We start from the raw sequence: 21577 nt of genomic DNA on the forward strand, positions 1-21577 counted from the left end.
TTGGTTTCCGCCCCAAATACAGGAATCACGCTCTGACGTTGCAGCACTGCTTCGGTTGGAAAAAATATAATGAATGGGTTTGATTACAGGGAGTACAGAGTGTGACGTAGTGCATACAAATTAACTTGCTAGATGATCTAGCCGCTAAAGTCAGGGAGACCCGACCTACAGGGTGTATCAAAATTAATACGGACTATTTGATATAAACTCAAATAATCTCGAATATATTCTCCTATTACACGTTGATTGATTGAATATTGTTTAACGTCCCTCTAGAGAATATTTCACTCATGTGGAGACGTCACCATTGCCGGTGAAGGGCTGCAAAAAATTTAAGCCTGTGCTCGGCGCTTATGGCCTTTGAGCAGGGAGGGATCTTTATCGTGCCACACCTGCTGTGACACGGGACCTCGGTTTTTGCGGTCTCATCCGAAGGACCGCCCCCTTTAATCGCCTTTTACGACAAGCAAGGGTTACTGAGGACCCACAGGGGCTAAGCCCGTTTTGGACCCGAACTCTGTGATACCATACATATAAAAAGGGGTCTAACTCTGACACAGATAAAAAACTAACCACTCGCTTCAAATGCCTAAAAAATCTTAAACTAGGTAAGCTATGCGTAATTTGTCGTTTTCCTTGCATAGATAAATCTCTTGTCAACAGTTGATGCTGCTGAGGAAAAATAAGTCGTGTAACGTCTACACGAAGAACATTATTAAAATATGAGGAAGTAAGTAGCGTATATAATTGCTGTGAAATTTTAATTGACAGGTCCGAAATCTTCCATACTAGTCTGAATTTCGCTGCTGTCATAGGCGAGAAACGACTCCGTGACCTGAACCGGTAAATGTCCTAGTAAAAATAAACAAGTGAAATCGAGAGAACGATGACGTATATCTTTGTTATTTTAAGAACCAGTGACTTGAAATTTGGCATGCAAGTAGTTAAAACATTAATCTATGCAAGGAAAACGACAAATTACGCATAGCTTACCTAGTTTAAGATTTTTAAGGCATTTGAAGCGAGTGGTTAGTTTTTTATCTGTGTCAGAGTTAGACCCCTTTTTATATTTATGGTATCACAGAGTTCGGGCCCAAAACGGGCTTAGCCCCTGTGTGAAGACCTATTCTAACCCGGATTCCCACGTGACTCCTATTATATGTATGACCAAACATACCTTCAAATATCTATTAAAGCCCCATATGACCAAAACCCACAGCTTTTAATGGTTTCGATTGAATCAGAATAACGTGTTCATTAGTCTTCTAGTAAAGTGCAAATTCTATCAGATAGCGGGTCAACTCTCGTACACGTACATTTAATTTGCTTTTCGGCTTCAAGAAAAATAGCATATCGTTAAAATGATTACTGATCAGTTTTCTGATAACATCTAACTCTTTCAAATAAAGCAAAGTAAATACATTTTGATTAAAGTCAACTATACCGTTAATATAAATCTTCTATTGACCAATAAATCCTTCATGTTATTTAACTTATGAAGGCAGTAAATCCAATGATGCAGATAACATCACAGTCACCTGCATATTTAAAGTTCTTTAACAGTGTGTAATTCTGTATTGTTTTGCCTCAATAACACAGTTCCTATATAATTCCTTACGAAAAAAGCCCAACATTTCGACTGTCCTGGCGAATGTTGGACCGGGAACTGTCAAAATTTACTGTTTAAAAAAGACTGTTGGCCGATGACGTCATATGTCGCTAACTCGAGTTATCTTTTCCTGTCGTTTGGATAAAACAAATAGTGGATGCACATTTGCGGCAGCAACGGAAAATGAAATTCAATTAATTCTCCAAAGTAGGGACAGCAATACATGTAACATAAACAATTATTTTCTCATCTTTTTCTAGAATCAATTGTATAAAATTAAGATTACTTATTTTTATTTTATTCTTGTAATTTGCTGTTAAATGCAAGTCACGTAATTCTCGGTCTGCTGCTTTGTTACATAAAGGCGAGGTTCACTGATGATGAAATACAAAACATAATATTTACATTTGCCAATGCACTTCCTTATATGACAGTACTATTGAAATTGATGTTCAATTTCGTGTAACATGAATTTGGTCATGTGATCAGTTTGTTCTTGCGTATGAATACAATCACCGCTTCAAAATTCAGTTCCTGTATTTTCACCTGGCTTCTTGCTTATGCAATGCAGTGGGGGATTTAGACACACACACACCCCCATCTCGCCAAAAATTTAAATAATAGAAATAGTGTGAGTAAAATTCCAGATGGGCACCCAAAATGGCTAAACATTTTGGCTAATACTTTGCTTTCACATACACCCTTTCGTAAACCCTGGATCCGCCACTGCAATGCCATCATAACAGAAATAAACGCACCAGGATATTTATAGTTTATTTTGTAAACAAACAAGAATGTCATCAATTTATAAAAGAGAAACATTAAACATATATCGTTCTGTTGTTTCATTTTATACAGTTTTAAATACCGTCTGCAACTTCTGCATGGCGAATTTATAAAATAAAGTTCTATGATATTGGAAGCGAAAACATGTAGGCAGAGTTATAAGCCTACATGTATTTACTTCATGATGATAAGTTAACCTGTTGTTTCCTGGCAACTTCCATCACGGCTATGACTCGGCATGATCATAAGCGAGGCTGGTTTCGAGGCTCGAAAAATTTACATGTTCATGTCAGGGTACCGGTGCGAGTCTTCATTAAAATCCTACAACAGAAATCTCTCAAATGAACAAAAACTCCGTCAGTTCGTTTTTATTTTATTTTACACACACTGAAGGTAAATAAAAGACGCAACCTACCTGTACTTGGTCTAAATCTGTCCTACTGTCTTGAATCGTCTCCTGCATGGCTACAACCACGAGTCCTAACGATGAACATACCGTTGTTTCTTTCCAAAAACCTGACTAAGAGCTTAACGTTAACTTGACCCATCATATCCACCATCAATTCTCTCAGATCCTTTGAATTTCTGTCGTAATCTGTGATCAACAACTGCGTTTTCAACTTAGTAAGCTAGACCGACGCCAGTTTCTCCATCTCTGATCGCGACCAAATCATACCACGGATGTAGTTTACTCCGCTCTTCTTGTCGTCATTTCAGTTAACTTTACGCTCTAAATTACCTTTATTTTTACACATGTTTCGTCTTTTTTTTTTAACATATTCAATTAAATTTCTATATCTTATATTCTCTTTGATATTGTTCCTTATTTTTTATTCGATAAAACTCTTACGAACTATATTTTGTGTTCTACGATCGTTATTTTGGTCATCTGCTACATAATCATGGAAGCTCGGTAAGAACACAAATCAAAATAGAAAATATAAATATAAGAAATAAAATATCATTTTTGAATGTTATTGGGATATGACATGAAGTTGGTACGTGATCAAATCTACTATAACGCCCTTCGGGCGTTATAAGATTTGATCACGTGACCAACTTCATGTCATATCCCAACAACATTAAATCAAAGTACTGAAAAGCGCCAAGCTGTCTTCATGAATTCTGTATGTAATGTTAATGAGCAGGAACAACATTAAAAAAGGTTTATACATTATTCTTTATTTTCGCATAACTAAGTAGTACATTTTCTGTAAGAAAATAACAAATATGGATTGGAAGGAATGTCCTGAAACTTTTCAACACATTGAAATATAAATTTTATATGTTGTTAAAACAATGGTCACTATGATAATTTTGATCCCACACTAAACTAAAACCCTGTCCTTGGATCATGAAATTTACAATTTTGGTAAAGGCCACCTGTTCTTATTAAATATTTATAATCAGAATTTAGTATCAATAGCATTACCACCGCTGCGGTAGTCCTGAGGTAAAGTGTTCGCTCTGTATGCGGTCGGTCGGGGTTCGAATCCCGGCCGCGACAGACCTAGTTCGTTAAACAGGTAGTGACAGTTCCATCACCAAACTCTCGGCATCAGGTGTGAATGTCACGGGTCCTCGGAGATGGCCTATAAAACGGATGTCCCGTGTCACAGTAGGTGTGGCACGCTAAAGAGCCCTCACTGCTCAATGGCCGTAAGCGCCGAGCATAGGCCTAAATTTGAAGCCCTTCACCGGTCTTGGTGACGTCTCCATATGAATTAAAAATTATTGAGAAGAACGTTAAACAAGATACAATCAATCAATAGCATTTAAGGCTATGTTATTCAAATATTTGACAAATAAACACTTTATACCCTGTTTAGCTCCCACCCATCTTCCCTAGGCAAGGGTTTCTGATCCTCTCTGCTCCGGTCCCTGGATCATTAAATGCTCTACATGACTATGCATTTTTTCTCTTACAGATGTGATGTTATAGAGGAGAACATTTTTGGTAGAAAATGTGAAAACAGTTGTAATGGTAGTTTTCGGTATAAAGTGTTCAATTGTTATTACGCAACTAACTTACTGTTGTGTTCCAGTTAAATAGTGTATGAAATATTTTTAGAATACAACTGAAATGAAACAAATCAATAGTTTGATACATATATGTAAGTTACTTATAATAGAAAGGAACAAACAAACTGGACAAAAAAGAAAATTACACATAACCACATACACTAACAAATGCCACATGTCAAAAACACCAATAATGCAGGATTATGAAACGCTTTACATCCATTTCATTACCTTACCAGAAATAATTTAAATACATACATAAACATGCATCTGTATGACTTGTACTACAGAATCCAGTGCATAATTATCTGTAAATAGCAATCAAACCATGAAAGTGGAATTATTTTTTGTAATCAATAATGAAGTTATTTTCAATTCATCAGGTTGGAGAGAATCTGAATCCAAGTAAGTCCGATAAATACATGTATAACTGCTCATTTTTAACATGAAAGTTAGTGCAAGAGGATATACTAATTCAAATATGATGATGAATTAGACTAACATATAAGCATGGATTTGATTGTTTATTATAAGTAAATCTAAAAAAAAAAAAAAAACACCAAAAAAAACCCCCCCAAGAGTTTGTACACAGGTACATTAAACGCCGTACTCATCAACTTGTGTGTATTACACTTCTTGTGTAAAAGCTCATATTCATATTGCAAAGGAGACTCATCCGTTTGTCTGAATGAGACATAATACACATTGCTATTGTTTTAATTTTATAAAACAGTTCTTTATATGAAAATGCTAATAACCTTAGCAAGAAACCATAAGATTCGAAGCTTGTGTAGGAGTTCTAATATGAAGGAAAAAAAACCCGTAACAGAAGTGACTCGCAATAAATATGCAAGATTTACAACATGTAAATGTAGCTAAATGAGAATCCCAAACTAGGCACTGAAAAGTTACAAAAGTAATTTTCAAATAGTAATGTTCAAACCGCTGTTAGAAATAATGAAAAGGACTAAATGCATCTTTTTTATATGAAAAGATCGTTCAGCGAAAACAAAATGTGGGGACAGGGAACAACGACAGTACATCCACGCTCCTCCCCCTTCTTCATCATTTGTACGTTCGGAAATACATGTAGCATATGCATGTCATTGTCAATTGTTTGTTTGAAGTACAAAGAAATTGAAAACACGATTACTTTTCGTTTTATGTAGCGTGCTGTGGACCTCAAACCATTTCACATTCATGTTGGACACAATGGCAATGTTTATCTAAAACTTGTTCTAAACATATGTATTTCAGTATACAGCCCTCGTAAAATTCCACGCGGTGTTTTGAATACTTGAAACCGGGGTATTGTCTTCCATAATATAATATAATGTTGTACCTTTTATCTTTTCCATGCCCCAAGACTATCATTTTTAGTCTCATTTTTGAAACTAAATCACGAAATCAAAATTAATTGTGTTGATGATGATTCTGAAGAATATCTTGGTCGTTTAGAAATAATAAAGTAAGCTTAAGTTACACCGTTGCATCCTCTAAATTTCTGCATGACCGACTTACATATATGATCGGGGAAGGTGTAAGCAGTTACGCAATATCATCCTTCTGAGACACCGATCTCTGTCCTTCGCTGTCAAAGCATAATCGTGCACAACTTCTTTCTCGTTCACAATGGACGCGGATCAGGTAATTATGTTCCCCAAACAAAGTTTGGGAACATATTGTTTTTACTCTGTTTCTTATTATTATTATTATTATTCTTTTTCTCCGGTACTTTTTTGTCCGGTAGTGTTCTCAGAAACTACAAAAGGGATCAATATGAAACTTTCCAGGATGATAGTATAGCGTTTGTAGATGTGCATAGTGATAGTCATTTTGTCTGCACGTGCATGCACGCGCGCGCACGTGCATTGCAATTTTGGTACAAAAAATGGAAAATCAGAATATTGAAGGAAGCGATATAAAACCTAAATAGGATGATAGTATATCATTTGTACATATGAAAAATAATATTTATTTTGTCAGCACGCACACGCATGCGCGTGCACGCGCATTACAAAATTTGTACACTAACTTTGGAATCAGTCTAACTTTTTTGTTGTTCATTGAAATGGCTTGAAATTCATATCATAGGTAGATATTGAGACCCTTAACTGATTTGCATGGTCAAAATTACCAATTTGCACGCGTATGCACGTGCGCTTCATTTTGATTGGATAATACTAAAACGTTTGTAACTATCTTATCTATGAAGCGAATGAGATGATATTCACAGCATACGTAGACAATATGTGTATCTATATATTGGTGTCGCAAAAAAATGCCAACGCACACGCGCATGCGCGTGCAACGTTTTTTAAATGTTCAATTTTTAAAGGACGATAACGTTTTTGTTTTTCGTCAAATTCTATTGATATTAATGGTTTAGATGTGTCTTGGTACTCCTTACAAATTGCTGTGGTTAGAATTACTGCTCAGCACGTGCATGCACGTGTGCTGAATTCTGATTGGACGATTTTAAAATCGCTATAACTTCCTTATATTTGGTGGAAACGTTATGAAATTCACACTGTGGGTATATGATACACATGCCTGTTGAACGACATCAAGAAAAATTTGGATTCATACACGCGTGCGCGTGTATGCGCGTGCAACGCTTTCTTTCATTTTTTGGTACTGAAATGACCATATTGAACTTACTACATGTAATTAAAGGCTAAAATAAAATGATTTTTTGCTATAGATTCACAAGTACATCACTTTTTAATTGGGGGAGGTTTGGGGAACATCTGTAACGGTCCCCGTTACAATTAGAACTAGTTGTTTACTGTGTTGCACACATTTTTGCTGCGTCGGACAAAAATTTTACTGAGTCGGAACAGCAGCCAAAACACAAGTGGAAAACCCTCCTGACTCGTGTATAGCTTAATGACGTGGCTTCTAATTATAGATTGCACCATGCAAATTGATTTTCCTGGACTCTAAGCGCCATGCGAAGGTAACAATGCAAAGGCACCCTAGCTAAAACGGTTTCATATACATATTCTTATTCAATTTTAGATTTTGAATCACTTTAATTATTACAGACGCAGATTCAAATGGTAATTTTAACTGAAGAATGACCTGCATCTGTGTCTCACTTTCCCCAAGAATGAGGACAAAAATATTACCCTTTTTATACATATTTTATTCACTGTTCAACTAACTGTATTTCCGGGGGAAAATGCAACTGCAGATATGAATGTTATCCCCGTGCTAGATCGGTTGCAAAATTACGTCTACTTTAAACACGACTTGTTGACTACAGCGATGCATAAATTCGCCTATAGGTGGCGATAAACCGGAAACATGATGACGAAAGCAAAATCCAACTGGCGGCAATAAGCGCTTAAGCTACGCTTAGCGCTTAAAAATGATATCTTATTTCTTAATTAGATGAAGAGCAGAGAAGAAACACGAAAAATGTAATTATTGATAAAGCTATTGGGTATGTTTTCTTTTAAAATAATGGATACTGTGATAAATGTATGTAATCACGTGCACACTGTCCTGTTAACAGCTGTTGTCCTCAAACCAGTATAATGTTAAAACGCGAAATATTTCAGTATCAACTTAGCCTTGGTATTTCAAGAGTAAAAACATTTGCAATAAGAAAAACTATTTTATACCATTGTTTAACAATATAATAAATATATATTGACTATTTAAGTGGCAGCGATGTTAATTCTTTTCTTTCAACCATGCAACCAAATGTAAACACCTAGTATAACGTCAATTTTGAAAAAAAGAAGTAGATTACCAAACTATTTGAATTATTCGTGCTAAACAGCATCATAATTTGATTAACAATGACAACTAAATTCCTGAATTTCATCCAGTTTACATTCAGTCATATTGAACACACTTAGTTTGAGATTCATAATTATTATAGGATTAAACATTCTTTTTGAAAAATGTCTCAATGTGTAAACTCTGGACATTTTACGTCACCTTTCGTTTACATATTTATCCAGATCGTTTGCTATGATTTAAGTATTTGTTGTTTTATTTATCAGAAATAATACCCATACCTTCTTACAGAAGTCACCACGTGTGCCATTTGTAAACTTTGTTTTAACTTCCTGTGACCCGTATCATTTTTTCAAATCGATTTTGATTGGTCGATGGGAATCAATAAAATTCAATAATCGTTAAAATCGATTCACTGATCTGTTGTATATTAAAGTATAAACAGACAGCTTTCTATCACTCATCGTGCAGCTAAACACTCCCTATTGTACAGGTACTGGTTCAGCACCTCTTCTTGATACTCTGCTACTTTCACTTTTGGAAAGATTTTTAGGTAATTGATTCTTTATCCCATTCGTATTTTTGACGCATTTCACAGGAGTTATTTTCCTTTTTCTGAATTCATTTTTTTGCTTTTAAAAACAACTTAAGGGGGTACTCTACATCATCATAATGGCTGACTTCCTTTTAAAACAAGGATGAAAATATAAAAATCAGCAATATTTGTCTATTCATTTAAAACACCATCGACTAGCTGAATAGCTCAGTAGGTTAGCACGTCGACTGCTGAGCTGCAAGTTCGAGTCCAGCAGGGCTTTTATTTTATTTTTCCAGATCGCTATCTACCAAAACTGCATTTTTTGACCAAATAAAGTAAATTTGAAAGTTTTTCAATTTCAAAATATTGTTGTACATATCCTCCACTTTTCATCCATATCAAATTTCTCTGGTGTAGCATACCTCCTTAATAATATTCATTTTCTTTTGTTAAAATGCATTAATTAATCAAAATTACATCCTGAATTTTGTAGTCAACATAAACAAATTTACAGAAGTCATTTGATTAACAGGTAATAAATTAAGTGTTGATCTCTGGAGTTACTAAACTCTGTGGTTTATATGACTTGTAAAATATTCATTATTTGATCATCTTTGACAATTTTCTAGCAATTGATTTGCCATCATTTAATTGTTGATGATCAGTCCATTGCTGGCATTTTCACCACCCCTTCATTGTTTTGCCATCATGCTTATTTTTCAAGTTGGACTCGTATATTTCATAAAGAAATCATTTCAACCATTTCTCGATTGCTGCTTCTCCTTGTCATCACACATCCAGAGGTCGAACTTTGATAAAATATTTTGTATTGGAGGAATGCACGATTACTGCCCACGCTACTAATCATGGCCGTCATAATTTTAGCTGGGCAGTTGCGTATTTGTTTCCTTACTTTATTACACTATAAATATATACACTGGCTGCGCTCGCCCAAATGGTAGCAACGGTTTATATACATGTGTTATCAGCTTTAACACTACAATGGGCATCGTGAAACTCCAGCTATAGGGAATGGTGAGTACAAATATATAGTAATTATTCTTTTAACTGAGTAAATAGAAAGTAATACCTTTTGTCTCCATTAATAGCATGATGTAAATTACTTAAATTAGCATGGGGAATGGAATCAATATGATTTAATACATTGGAAGAATTTTTTATTACAAAGTATCGCTAGATACACTGTTCCTGCGGGGTCTTTATTGAACAGTAAAAGCTACAAAATCTAATGCAGAACACAGGTATTTGCTGCATTGTTAAAAGACTTAAAAGATAGGGTTAATGTTATCCAATTCAATGACCATTGTTGTTTTATGAAAAAGAATCGCTTTACAAGATACAGTTTGAATAATAGATTCTACATGTATAATGAAAATCCGAAATGCGTTCAAGATTTGAAATACCCGAGGCCCATCAGACGCTTACCTCCGCGACTTTTAACCCAAAGGTAATGAACTTACCATAATTATGACGTCACAATCATCTACTTGAAAGAAAACTTGGGTGCTTTTATTGATTTTCAGAGACGCTGGCAGATGACTAGACTTACTTAGGAGTTATGAGATTGATCACTGTTCGTAATCTTCACCTTTCATACACAAATCAATTCACTAAAACGCAATTTTGTTCCAATTGTTCAATCGAGTTTAATACCAGATGTGGTAGCCTAACGGTAGGGGGCGCTTCCTTCGCAGATGGAAAGCCCAATTTCGATTCCCGATCTCTACGCCACATCAAACCAAAACCTTTAATATAAGTAGTGACTTTCTTCAGCAAACATGCAGCATTAAAAGTAAAAGTGACGGGTCTTAAGGGGGTACCGTGCCACGGTAAGCGTTGACACAAATAAATATCCCTCATTGATACGACCGTAGGCTACGTGCATACATATCGGTCAAAAGTGGCATTTCACCAAAAGCTGTTGAGTGATGGGACGTAAAACAACAAAAACTAAAAAAAAAAAAACCCCATGAATACGGGTACAATGTTTGACTAGTGTATGAAGTGACCACTGACTCAGAATTTCTTAGTTTTCTTGGACAAGGTACTCTATAAGCTGAAGCGTATATTTCAGTAGTGATCAAGGAATACATTTGGTGAATTGGATACCACAGCTGACAATTGTGATTTTGTTCGTAACAATGCTTACTATTTCCTGCTTAATATTTGATGAATAACAGAATTGAGAAAGATAGATTCAGTTACCAGCAGTGCTCCAAATCCAACAGCAGAGACATATACACTCATCAAATACAAACAAAAAAAGAAAGAAATCCTTTAATGTTTCGCAACATTCAACTTCATCTACCGATATAAAAAAAAAAATATGAAAGAATGTCTATTTCAAATTGGCTTTCATATCAACTTGAACATTATCTCTGCAAAGTTATTTGTCTACTAATGTAACATTCCAAAGTTTGGATTAGATTTTAACAAAGATCCACAATTTGTTCACAAGTAAAAGGGGGGAAACTTATTGAGGTGTCAGGTCTATCCAATTGATGGATGTATTGCAATATTATGTTATGTTCTATATCGATATTCTTCATAGAAATTCCCGTATGTATAAATAAAAACGTATCGACAGGAGTTTCCTGATTAATTGAAACTACTGAATTAGAATAAAAATCACATGGGATTTCGTACTTAATTGAAACATTGCAATGTAATTATAATGTATTTCTGTGCAAATAAATACAATTCTCTATCAATAATTAAATATCTTATTTGATCTGGTATCAAGCTAAACGATTTAGAATACACCGCACATTAATGTGGTCTGGACATATAGTCACCCACGAGTAAAATGTCTGTGAATCTTCCATATAACATTGAGTGTTTTCTGCATGTTCGATAGGACACAGTTGTTACTATTAAATCGTTCACTAGTTACTGTATATTCTTGGCTAAACTGGATGTGATGAGATTTGTCAGACTCGCCGAAAAGAACAGGTAATGAGAACTTTAAATTATTTTGTTAAAGGAAAGGAATCGTTTGCGTATTCTAGATCTAATATCTAAATCTAAAGCTTGTTACATTGTTTACGATAACGTTTAGATCTGACTTAAAATTTTGCTCAAACAAAAACGAAAATAGTGAAAGCTACACGAATTTAAAACATTGTATCTGTATTTTCAATTAGGATAACATCATTTCAAACTAAAGTAAGCTAGCTTAGCTATAGCTATAGTATACTATTCTCCATCATCTTCATTAGCTTGAATGTTCCAAACTATGATGTTCCATATTCGGAAAGAAGTCAGTACGGATTAGAATGCGTCCTCGTCATTGTTGGTAACCAATGTATAAGATATTTTTTCTGTTCTCCGTAATCATATATGTTTACCTATAATCATTTACAATACAATGTAGGTACGTGAGTAATTATACGCATCATCCCCTTTCCCTTGTGGGGAGACGGATAAAAATAAAATAGGCTGCTGACATTTTCATTCCGTCTGAATTGACAAGATGATTACTGCATTATCACGGTATCTTGCTGTTTGCACTAGTAATTTAGCAGCTGATAGAATAGTTACATAATGACACCTAAAATCACCGAGGAGCATGTATAATATCTACATATACTTAAAACAGTGACACTAATTTCGTTACAGATAGTGTACAAAATAATTATGATGATTATATTGACTAACAATGATTTTTATTCAACATTGATTTTCATTTACATTGTGCAATGTTTTGGTATGTTTATTTGTTATATGTCCCTTCGAGACTTTTTTCATTCCTATCGAGACGTCATTAGCTGTATATGAATATGTCTTTCATTGTTAGTGCATATAATTTGTTGTTTTCTCATTTGTCATACATGTATATTCTTTCAGAATAGCTGTGTCCTCAACGGTTTTTAAACGTCAGCGAAAATATACACATTTCCATCTATTCACCCACTCGTGTAGGTTTTTTTCTCCTGTTGTCAGAAAACACACACATTAAAAATATTCATAAGTATATAGAAAAAATAACGAACCTCTAAGTATGAATTACACTGAATATCATCAAGTATAAGAGAACATTTGATAATCTCTGTTAAGATTGATTGACTTAATTAAAGAAATCGATAGATCCACAGTGCGCTGGTTATTCCCTCTCGCTATATATTTGATTTTCTCTATTTGCCGATGGTCTTATTCAGTTGCTCGCCTGGTTGAAGACTGTACACGGTATCTCAGACTCCGATAAGCTTTTGGTGATCATGTTTGGTGACAATACGAAGCACTACAGGTAAGAACTTCAGTCTTTATGAAACAAATTATTTCGAGACCTACACATGTATTTTCAAATTAAAGATACATGTAATTTAAAGACACGAAGGAATGTTGAGGAAGGTTTAAATTATCTTAAGATGGATTAAATGAAAACATTTTTATAGATCTTTTCCTTCATTCTTAGAAATAATCTGAAAGAGGAACCGTAAACACAGACGGTTTCTCTTTTTTAACGATGTATAATTTGCATGTAAAAAGAAAAGACGGTGCCCATACTGTCGAAGAAGACTTCGTTACGTACAATTTCCATCTTAGAAAGATAAATGTTCTCTAATTCAAACAATTATTCAATTACATATAAACCTAAAATTAGCAATCGGATATTTTGTGATTAAAAGCTTCATTAAAATCCCCAGATTGAATGATGAATGTAATGTTTTTATATTTAAGTATTTTTGTAATATTCGGGTAGCAATTCATGCAAGCGTATATAATGGCTCAATTTAAAATTTTTAAATGCTCAGCGAATTAAATTTAAATTGAAGAAAGGTACATTAGATGTACAGGTATACCTTTCAGAAATGCACCAACGACATAGGTCTGCAGCAGGTATATCCAACCACTAATAATATTGAAAACAATTCGCTATCATTGATGCAATGAGTGCCTTCTAGACGGAGAGGAAAATATTATTTCATGTGGAAATAGGAATAAACACTCTTAAATAATCAGAATTCGTGAATACGTACATTGTGGTGTATCTACTCATTAATTGATTTAAATCAGCATTCACCTCTACAGTTTAAAGTACGGATACTACTTATAACAAGTACAGACAAAACTATTTCACATCACTCGATGGTGAATTCTACATGCGGAAATGACACTTGCTTTGAATTCTTTCAAAAAGGTTTTCCTAGGGGCAATATAACAAAGACCACTCTAGCATCTCTCAGATTTTTCTATCATCAGACAGTCGGAATAGACATTGTTATTCTGATTTACAAGTCTTTGTACTGCAAAAAAAAAAAAAAGAAAAAAAAAAAAAAAAAAAGGTGGACCTTAATAAAAGCTTTGATTATATGGAACGACTGGAACTAATCACAGACAACTGCATGACAAGCCGCAAATGATTGCGCTACTGCGTTTAATATACATTACAGGTAGACTGTCTTCTCCTTGCGCTCAGCAGCCACGGGTCTTTTGGGTATAACCTTTAAAATGGAGGTCCTGTCGTGTCAAGGAGTTGGGACGATAAAGAACTCACTGTTGCACCCCTGAGTGCGATTGTATCTTGTTTAACGTCTCACTCGAGAATTTGTCACTCGTATGGACTCAAGACGTCACCAAGACCTGTGGGGGACTTCAAATTTAAGCTTACGGTCATTGAGCAGAGAGGGTTCTTTAGCGTGACACCCATTGTGACACAAGACATCCATTTTTAAGGTCATCTCAGAGGACCCGTAACATTCACACCTGATGCTGACCGTTTGGCGATGGAACTGTCACTACCTGTTTTAACGACTTGGGTTTGTCACGACCGAGATTCAAACCCCGGCCTTCCGCATGCGGAGCGAACGTTCTAACCGCGGCGGTCCCCTGCGTGCGATGTACATTTATGTATGTGTCGAAAATTGTAATCCACGTGTGTCCAATGTTTAAACAACATTTAACCCCCCCCCCCCAAAGATATGTCATCCTCTGCGATTGCATAAGATTTCGATTTACGCCCCGTTGGTTGATTGATTGTATATTGTTTAACGTCGCTCTCGAAAACTTTTCACTCATATGGAGACGTCATCATTACCGGTGAAGGACTGCAAATTTAGACCTATACTCGGCGCTTACGGTCGTTGAGCAGGGAGGGATCTTTATCGTGCCACAACTGCCGTTACACGGGGCCTTGGTTTTGCGGTCTCATCCGAAGTATAGCCCCATTTCATCACCTCGTACATGTAGGACAAGCAAGGGGGTACTGAGGACCTATTCTAACCCGGATCCCCAGGGGACTCTTTTTTTTTTTAAAAGAAGCTTTACCATCTGTATATATATTTCAATGCTTTCTTCAATTTCTAGGATTCTACTATACTAGAAATTAAGTTATACAAAATGACAATTCTTTGGTTGTTTTCTACATGAAAGGTGAAGATAACGAACAGTGATCAATATCATAACTCCTATAAGCAAATTATAGTTGGGCAAACACGGGCCCCTGGACACACCAGAGGTGGGATGAGTTGCCTAGGAGGAATAAGCATCCCCTGTCGACCGGTCACAACCGCCGTGAGCCTTATAACCTGATCAGGTAAACGAAGTTATTCGTAGTCAAAATCAGTGTGCCAAGAACGGTCTAACAATTGGTATGAAACACGTCAGACAGCATTTTATCCAATGCTAGGTTGTATTGGCAAACTAGATCGTTATAACTACCATAGAATTTGCGAAATGCTGACTTTAATCGAGCCTGTTGAAACTCCTGTACCATCAACTTGTAACTGTTTGTCTGTAGCTTGCCTCGATTTACAAACTGATCATACGCCGAACAAGCTCTTGCGTATCGAATCAGTTGAAAGATATAAACACCATAAGCAGGTGATAATGAAATATTGCTACATAAATATGGGAAGTTGACGATGGAAAAGCTGAAATCATTCCGTTTGACATAAAGTTCGGTTGTCAGTTTGCCGTTAATATCTACTTTCAATAGCATATCTAAGTGTGAAGCAGAAGTGGACGACTCTGTGGTGTCTTTTATTTTGAGCTCACAGGGATATATCGAATCGACTTATGAATTAAAGTTATTATTGTCAATAGACAAAACGTGTTGATATATCTAAATGTCAAATTGAAGGCCATGGCAAGATATGTTTTCTTCTCACGTAGAATTTTTGAATACTGCTTCACATGAATATAAAAACAGGTCAGCTAACAAAGGAGCACGATTCATGCCCATGGGAATTCCAACAGACTGTTGGAAGACCTAATCACCAAAGACCACGAATTATATTATATAGTCAACGAGGAACTCGATCTAGCATATATTTATTTCAACTTCAAGATATTTGTGCGTGGAATCAGAGTGGTGTTTAACAAAGTAATTTTTTTGGATGATTGATCACTAGATACTGATCACTAGATATGAATATTTCCGTTTTCCATTGTTGTTGACGAAGCAACTGTCCATAATGTCAAAAAGTCTAGTCTTTAATTTATCGTGAGGAATGGTCGTGTAAAGTGTTGAAAAGTCATAGGTTTAGATGTTATTGATTTGGGAGAAGTTTTGCGATTTCAAGTTTACTAAAAGTTCTTTAGATTGTTTTTAGAATCCACATTTGATTAACACCACTTCTGGCATATGTAGTCGCACAATAAGTTTGAAGTTTCTCCTTCACAGCTGTTAATATTTTCGTGAGGAACAAAGATAGGGGCTTGGTAGAGCACTTACTGTATTCAGCAATGTATCGTTGTAAGGGTTTTTATGTAGTTTAGGAATCCAGTATAGGTACGGTAACTCATATTCATTCGACCCATTGACTGGGATATTAAATGTGTTTAAAACTGAAGCATGCTTTTGAAGAATTTCATCTTTTGAAAGGGCAGTAGGAATATGAATACGATTACCAAAATTGGAAATAATGCCAAGTTCGTTTAAAATAGAGTTGTAATAATAATGAGCCTTACAAACAAAGACAATGTTGTTACAAGCTTTGTCAGCTGGAACCAAAACATACTCCTAATGTAACCTATCTAATTCTTTTATCACTTATCACTTCTGGTTTATTAAACACGGAAGGATAGATGGTACGTACTTTTATTTTAATATGTCTAATGCAGGATTTTAATATTCCTCTTATGCTTTAAACCCATTCTGACATAAAATTCAATAAGAATGTATTTTCCTTTGATGTCATATTTGATAACTTTTGAAGATACACTGTATTTTCCAAATACATGTATGCTAAAGCTTTTACTACAATATCTATCTTTTTGGTCCAGTTATATTTATAACATGCATATGTATAGCTTTGTCATACCCAATATATATGTACCTAATACCTTAAGTTTACAAATGTGTCGTTCACAGCAATAGCATGCATCTGCGTATTGGCATTTCAATGATCTAAATAAAATGCAGGTTTTGAAAGGTTTCATTTCATACCCGAGAACTTGCTCAACATGTTTATACTCCAATTGTTTCAAAATTGCCTGTATGGGTTGTCATTTCCCCAGCGAGGTCTTGCTCAGTTGTGTGGAAATAAGGATGTTTTGTTCAGTTGTGTGGAAATAAGGATGGTTTGCTCAGTTGTGTGGAAATAAGGATGTTTTGCTCAGTTGTGTGGAAATAAGGATGAGTGGTTGAAAGTAATTTATTCCCTTAAATTAATAAATGACAATTTTAAACAAAGCTAAGAAGTAAAGCTAAAGCAAATATGGTTTGATTTAATTGAAAATAGACTTAAAATACTTCATCCGTGCAACATTTTGCGTACATCCGTGTAATTATTTGATAAAACAGCAATTGGGATGAAGGTTTTCGCAAATATTTATCGTATATTCCAACAGCATAACAAAAAGTACCGGTCATAACCAAAACACTCCATTGGAAAAAGGTAGTGCATAAAAATAAAACAGCCTAAGATAGCTGCCACCGTAACCGTTTTCTACTGTTTAACGTTCCTCTCGAGATCTTTTCACTCATATGGAGACGTCACCATTGCTGGTGAAGGGTTGAAAAATTAGGCCTATGTTCTTCGCTTACGACTTTTCAGCAGGGAGGGGCCTTTATCGCGCCACACCTGTTCTGACAAGGGGCCTCGGTTTTTGCGATCTCATCAGAAGGACCGCCCGTATTTCGTCGCCCCTTACAGAAAGCAAAGGATACTGAGGACCTATTCTAACCCGGATCCTCACGGGACCCGTAACCGTGGTATATGTAATGCTGGGGAAAAAAAATTAGGGGATGGAGGGGAAGTAGTGATTTTGTTTAGAAAACTAAACACTTGGCTTGTAAAATCCTCTTTCATCCACATCACAGTATTAAATGGGCCGAGTTATCTGATTGACTAATTAGAGGGGGTTATCGGGCAATGAAGTTCGCTAACCAGATGGAAATTTCCATCTCAGCCTGAAGATTTTTGACATCATTGATAAAACAATAAACATCAGTAATTTTTGGATAGAAAAAATTCCTATAAAACATTATATTGTTCCACGAAGTAATGCTGATTTCACTAATCGCTGACTTTACAAAAAGAAGTAATGCTGATTTCACTAATCGCTGACTTTACAAAAAGAAGTAATACTGATTTCACTAATCGCTGTCTTTACATATAGAAGTAAATTGATGTGTCTTTCAAATGTAATGCGCAATCGTCAGCATATTGTAATGTGTTTACTTCACAACTGATTTGATTTAAACGTATTTATTGTATATAACATACACATAGGACCAGAAACAAGTTCATATAACTTACGAGTTCTTCTGCTTATAACCTAATAACACACATTTTTGTTGAAATATTAATATACATATACAGAGAAAACAATCATGGTAAGTGTTCTATAGATGCACAATACAATATAATCATCAGCTAAATCGTTTGGTTTCATGAATATACATCTGAACATAAGCAAAAATACAGTTATTTAATTCGGTAGATAAGACATTATCACCCCAAACTAAAAGAGGTGTATCAATGATAACCAAATCAGTTAACCTTAGTAATCTGACCATCAGTTTGTATCTAGCAATTGAATATTTCTTACATATAAAGAAAAAAGTGATATGTGTCTTCACGCATGCCACAGGAACATAATGGGGAATCAACTATATTGTGTCTATAAAGATCAATTCTAAACACAGGTGTGTCTAAGTTTGGTATGAATTATATTTAGCAAACGAGAACCATATGAAAAGTATACAGGTGATTTGGGATTGCTGATATTATTAGAGTTAACACTTGTACGAAATTGTTTAATTGAAGTAGCTTGTCTTGATTCGATCCTAAGACAATTCCACTTTGATGCAGCGTCTGGTACACATGATTTTTTGTAAACTTCAAGTCTGCATTTTGGTATTGCAGAGTTACATATATCTCCATAAGGGAGATTATATGTGTGCATATTATTTATTTTCCTAGATGTTGTTTCTTTTAGATACTGCGGAACATCGTTAATATGAAGCTTGTGCATGGTTATTAATTTAGCATTTGTTCGTCTAGAATATAGAGGTTCTAAAACAGTTTCTAATATAGAGAATCTCTAGAGGCTAGTATAGGAAGGTCAGTAATAATTCGTACTGCACATAATTGGACTTTTCTAACAGATGACTGTGAGATGAGCTACATCCATCCCAAACAACAGAGGCATATTCTAAAGCTGGTCTTATAAAACTAGAGTGCATTTTTAAAAGTGTTTCTTCCTAAAGTAAATTTAATTTTTGTAAGAAGTCCTAGTTTTTTGTAAGCTGTATTTGTTATTTTATTTGAATTCTTATTAAAAACTAAACTCGGGTGTTTTCATCATAATTCTGCCATTCCACGAAATCGAACGCCTTTTGGAAATCTAGTAAAAGTAAAATTTGCCTTTTTATTATTATTTTCACAATATTGAAAAGTATCAACAATAAGTCTAGTATTAAATGTAGAAGCCAGAGAAGCCATCTCAATTAATTCCGTGAAAATATGATCCAACAGAAATAACAAGTCTACCCTCATATTTTTCTTTTGGGAAAGGATTCATCAACATTATTCATACAAAACGAAGGTGCACTGTATATTTCATTATGATCTATATAACTATAGATTACAAATTCTCCATTTTGCCCATGTGGACATGATGAAGAAGTATATAATCTCTCTTTGCTTGTGAATTAATCTAAAGTGTTATAGCCTTTTTTATGCTTGACTTAGTCAATGTTGATACAAATCTATTATTGTGCTGTGATGTTAATTTGCTTTTGCAGACTAATATAAATATTTTTTAGCTGTTCACAAGTTTATAGATGAAACTTGTAGATTCACTTAATTACTGTACATTTACCTGTTAATTACCATCTCGCATAACACATTGTAATTATTTATACCTTTAAGAGAGGGACTTGTAAGTTGTCAGAACTTGTTCCCAATCCTTTTGATTTGATCAATGAAATAAAACGAAAATCAATAGAAGTATTAATCAAGAGTTTCCTGTCGTCATTCGATTTGTATATACTTAATATATCAAAACCAACGTCCTTAATATATAAAATAAATTTAATATTTATTAGTATCATTATCATTGTATGATTTATGTCACCTATTTCTTTAGAAGCAACACTACTTTAAGCACTCATCCTGTAATATTCACGTGATTAAAGTAATTTCAACAACAAAATTAATGACTTTCTAGGTTTTTAAACATTGTACGTGATAGAAGTATATTTTGTATAGGAAATGTTTTACTGCACCATTAAACAATCTGGTAAACTATTGATATTGAAAAGGTTTATTTTGTCTACCAATAAATGATTATCTATACATACATGTACTCCTGTGCTCGTATTTTCTTGATTGTATATAGTGATTTCCACGATATCCACAACTGGATTACAGTTAAATTAACAAGAATATCAGTAAAACTGATGAATGATCCCCGAAATGCAATGGGTTACTTCATATGACGAATGACTCAAATAATGATCAATAACAATTGAAATATTGTTGAAATGAAGGTTACTTTTTCATATATAAGTTATATGTTTAGTGACGTTGACCTTTACAAAAATGACCTTGAGTGACTTTTGTCTGAAAGTCATTTCCATATTACTTGTATGTACGTGTATAACAAAACACCTTTTTTATCATTCTAGGAAAAATCACAAAAAAATTCATATGAAATAATCGAGAGCTTGTATCACTTTTTCGATGGTGAAGTAATACCTTCATAAGAGGTGTTTTAAAGGGACTGATTCAAGATTTCCCCCCAAATTTTCGTTTTCACTTTTAATGATCAAAATCCACTGTCTAATGTGTTTAAAAGAGTTCATATAGAAATTAAGGTTATACATTATCACAGAAGCTCATTGTAGAGAGTTTATTATTTGTTTTGTAAACAAAGATTGCGGTATGTTATTGTTTACAAAATTTTAAAAGGAAATGGATATCGATCTAAGTTTATTATATCTTTCGCATTTCAAGCATTTTTGGGGTAAAATGTGTCATCTAAAAGTTAGAATTTGTGACTATTCAAAATTAAGATGCTTTATATTACAAAATCAATAAAAAGACTCGAGTCTTTCTTTACATAACACAGATTTAAGGCTAAAATTTTGCTTTTATTCTTGCATTCAGAAGGTAAAAATTATGGCTGTCAACATTAAATGAGTTATATTTTTAATGTTTACCATCAAAAACGAAAATTATTTTTATCAAAAATCGTGAACCAGTCCCTTGAACGAGCCATTAACGTTGATCGATCCTCATGTGATGTCAGGTTTTTGCAAAAATCTTAATAATTTAAACTTTGTGCATGATAGAAATATATTTTCCATAAATAATCAATTATTTATGATTTAAAAAGTGTTGTCAAGGGCAATAACTCCTATGCTGGAATTTCCTCTACTGGATGTTTATTTTATACAT

General features: G+C 34.5%; 1 protein-coding gene and 1 long non-coding RNA gene across 2 annotated transcripts in view; one reads left to right on the top strand and one right to left on the bottom strand.

Annotated features, from left to right (window-relative positions):
• Positions 1-2370: 2370 nt before the first annotated feature.
• Positions 2371-4533, bottom strand: LOC130050176 (uncharacterized). The gene is made up of 2 exons (XR_008798589.1): positions 2811-4533; positions 2371-2716 (listed from the first exon to the last, which is right to left on the bottom strand). It is a non-coding gene; the product is annotated as an uncharacterized LOC130050176 (long non-coding RNA).
• A 5130-nt stretch (positions 4534-9663) lies between these two features.
• The window catches only part of LOC125658191 (uncharacterized), a 41711-nt gene continuing 29797 nt past the window's right edge, over positions 9664-21577 (top strand). Inside the window, exons 1-2 of the mRNA XM_048889358.2 lie at positions 9664-9740; positions 12884-12972. Of these exons, the coding sequence (XP_048745315.1) occupies positions 9738-9740; positions 12884-12972 (92 nt within the window). The 5' untranslated portion in view covers positions 9664-9737. The remainder of the gene's footprint in view (positions 9741-12883; positions 12973-21577) is intronic.

This window comes from Ostrea edulis, chromosome 9 (genome assembly GCF_947568905.1).
Source record: "Ostrea edulis chromosome 9, xbOstEdul1.1, whole genome shotgun sequence".
NCBI classification, from domain to species: Eukaryota; Metazoa; Mollusca; class Bivalvia; order Ostreida; family Ostreidae; genus Ostrea; species Ostrea edulis.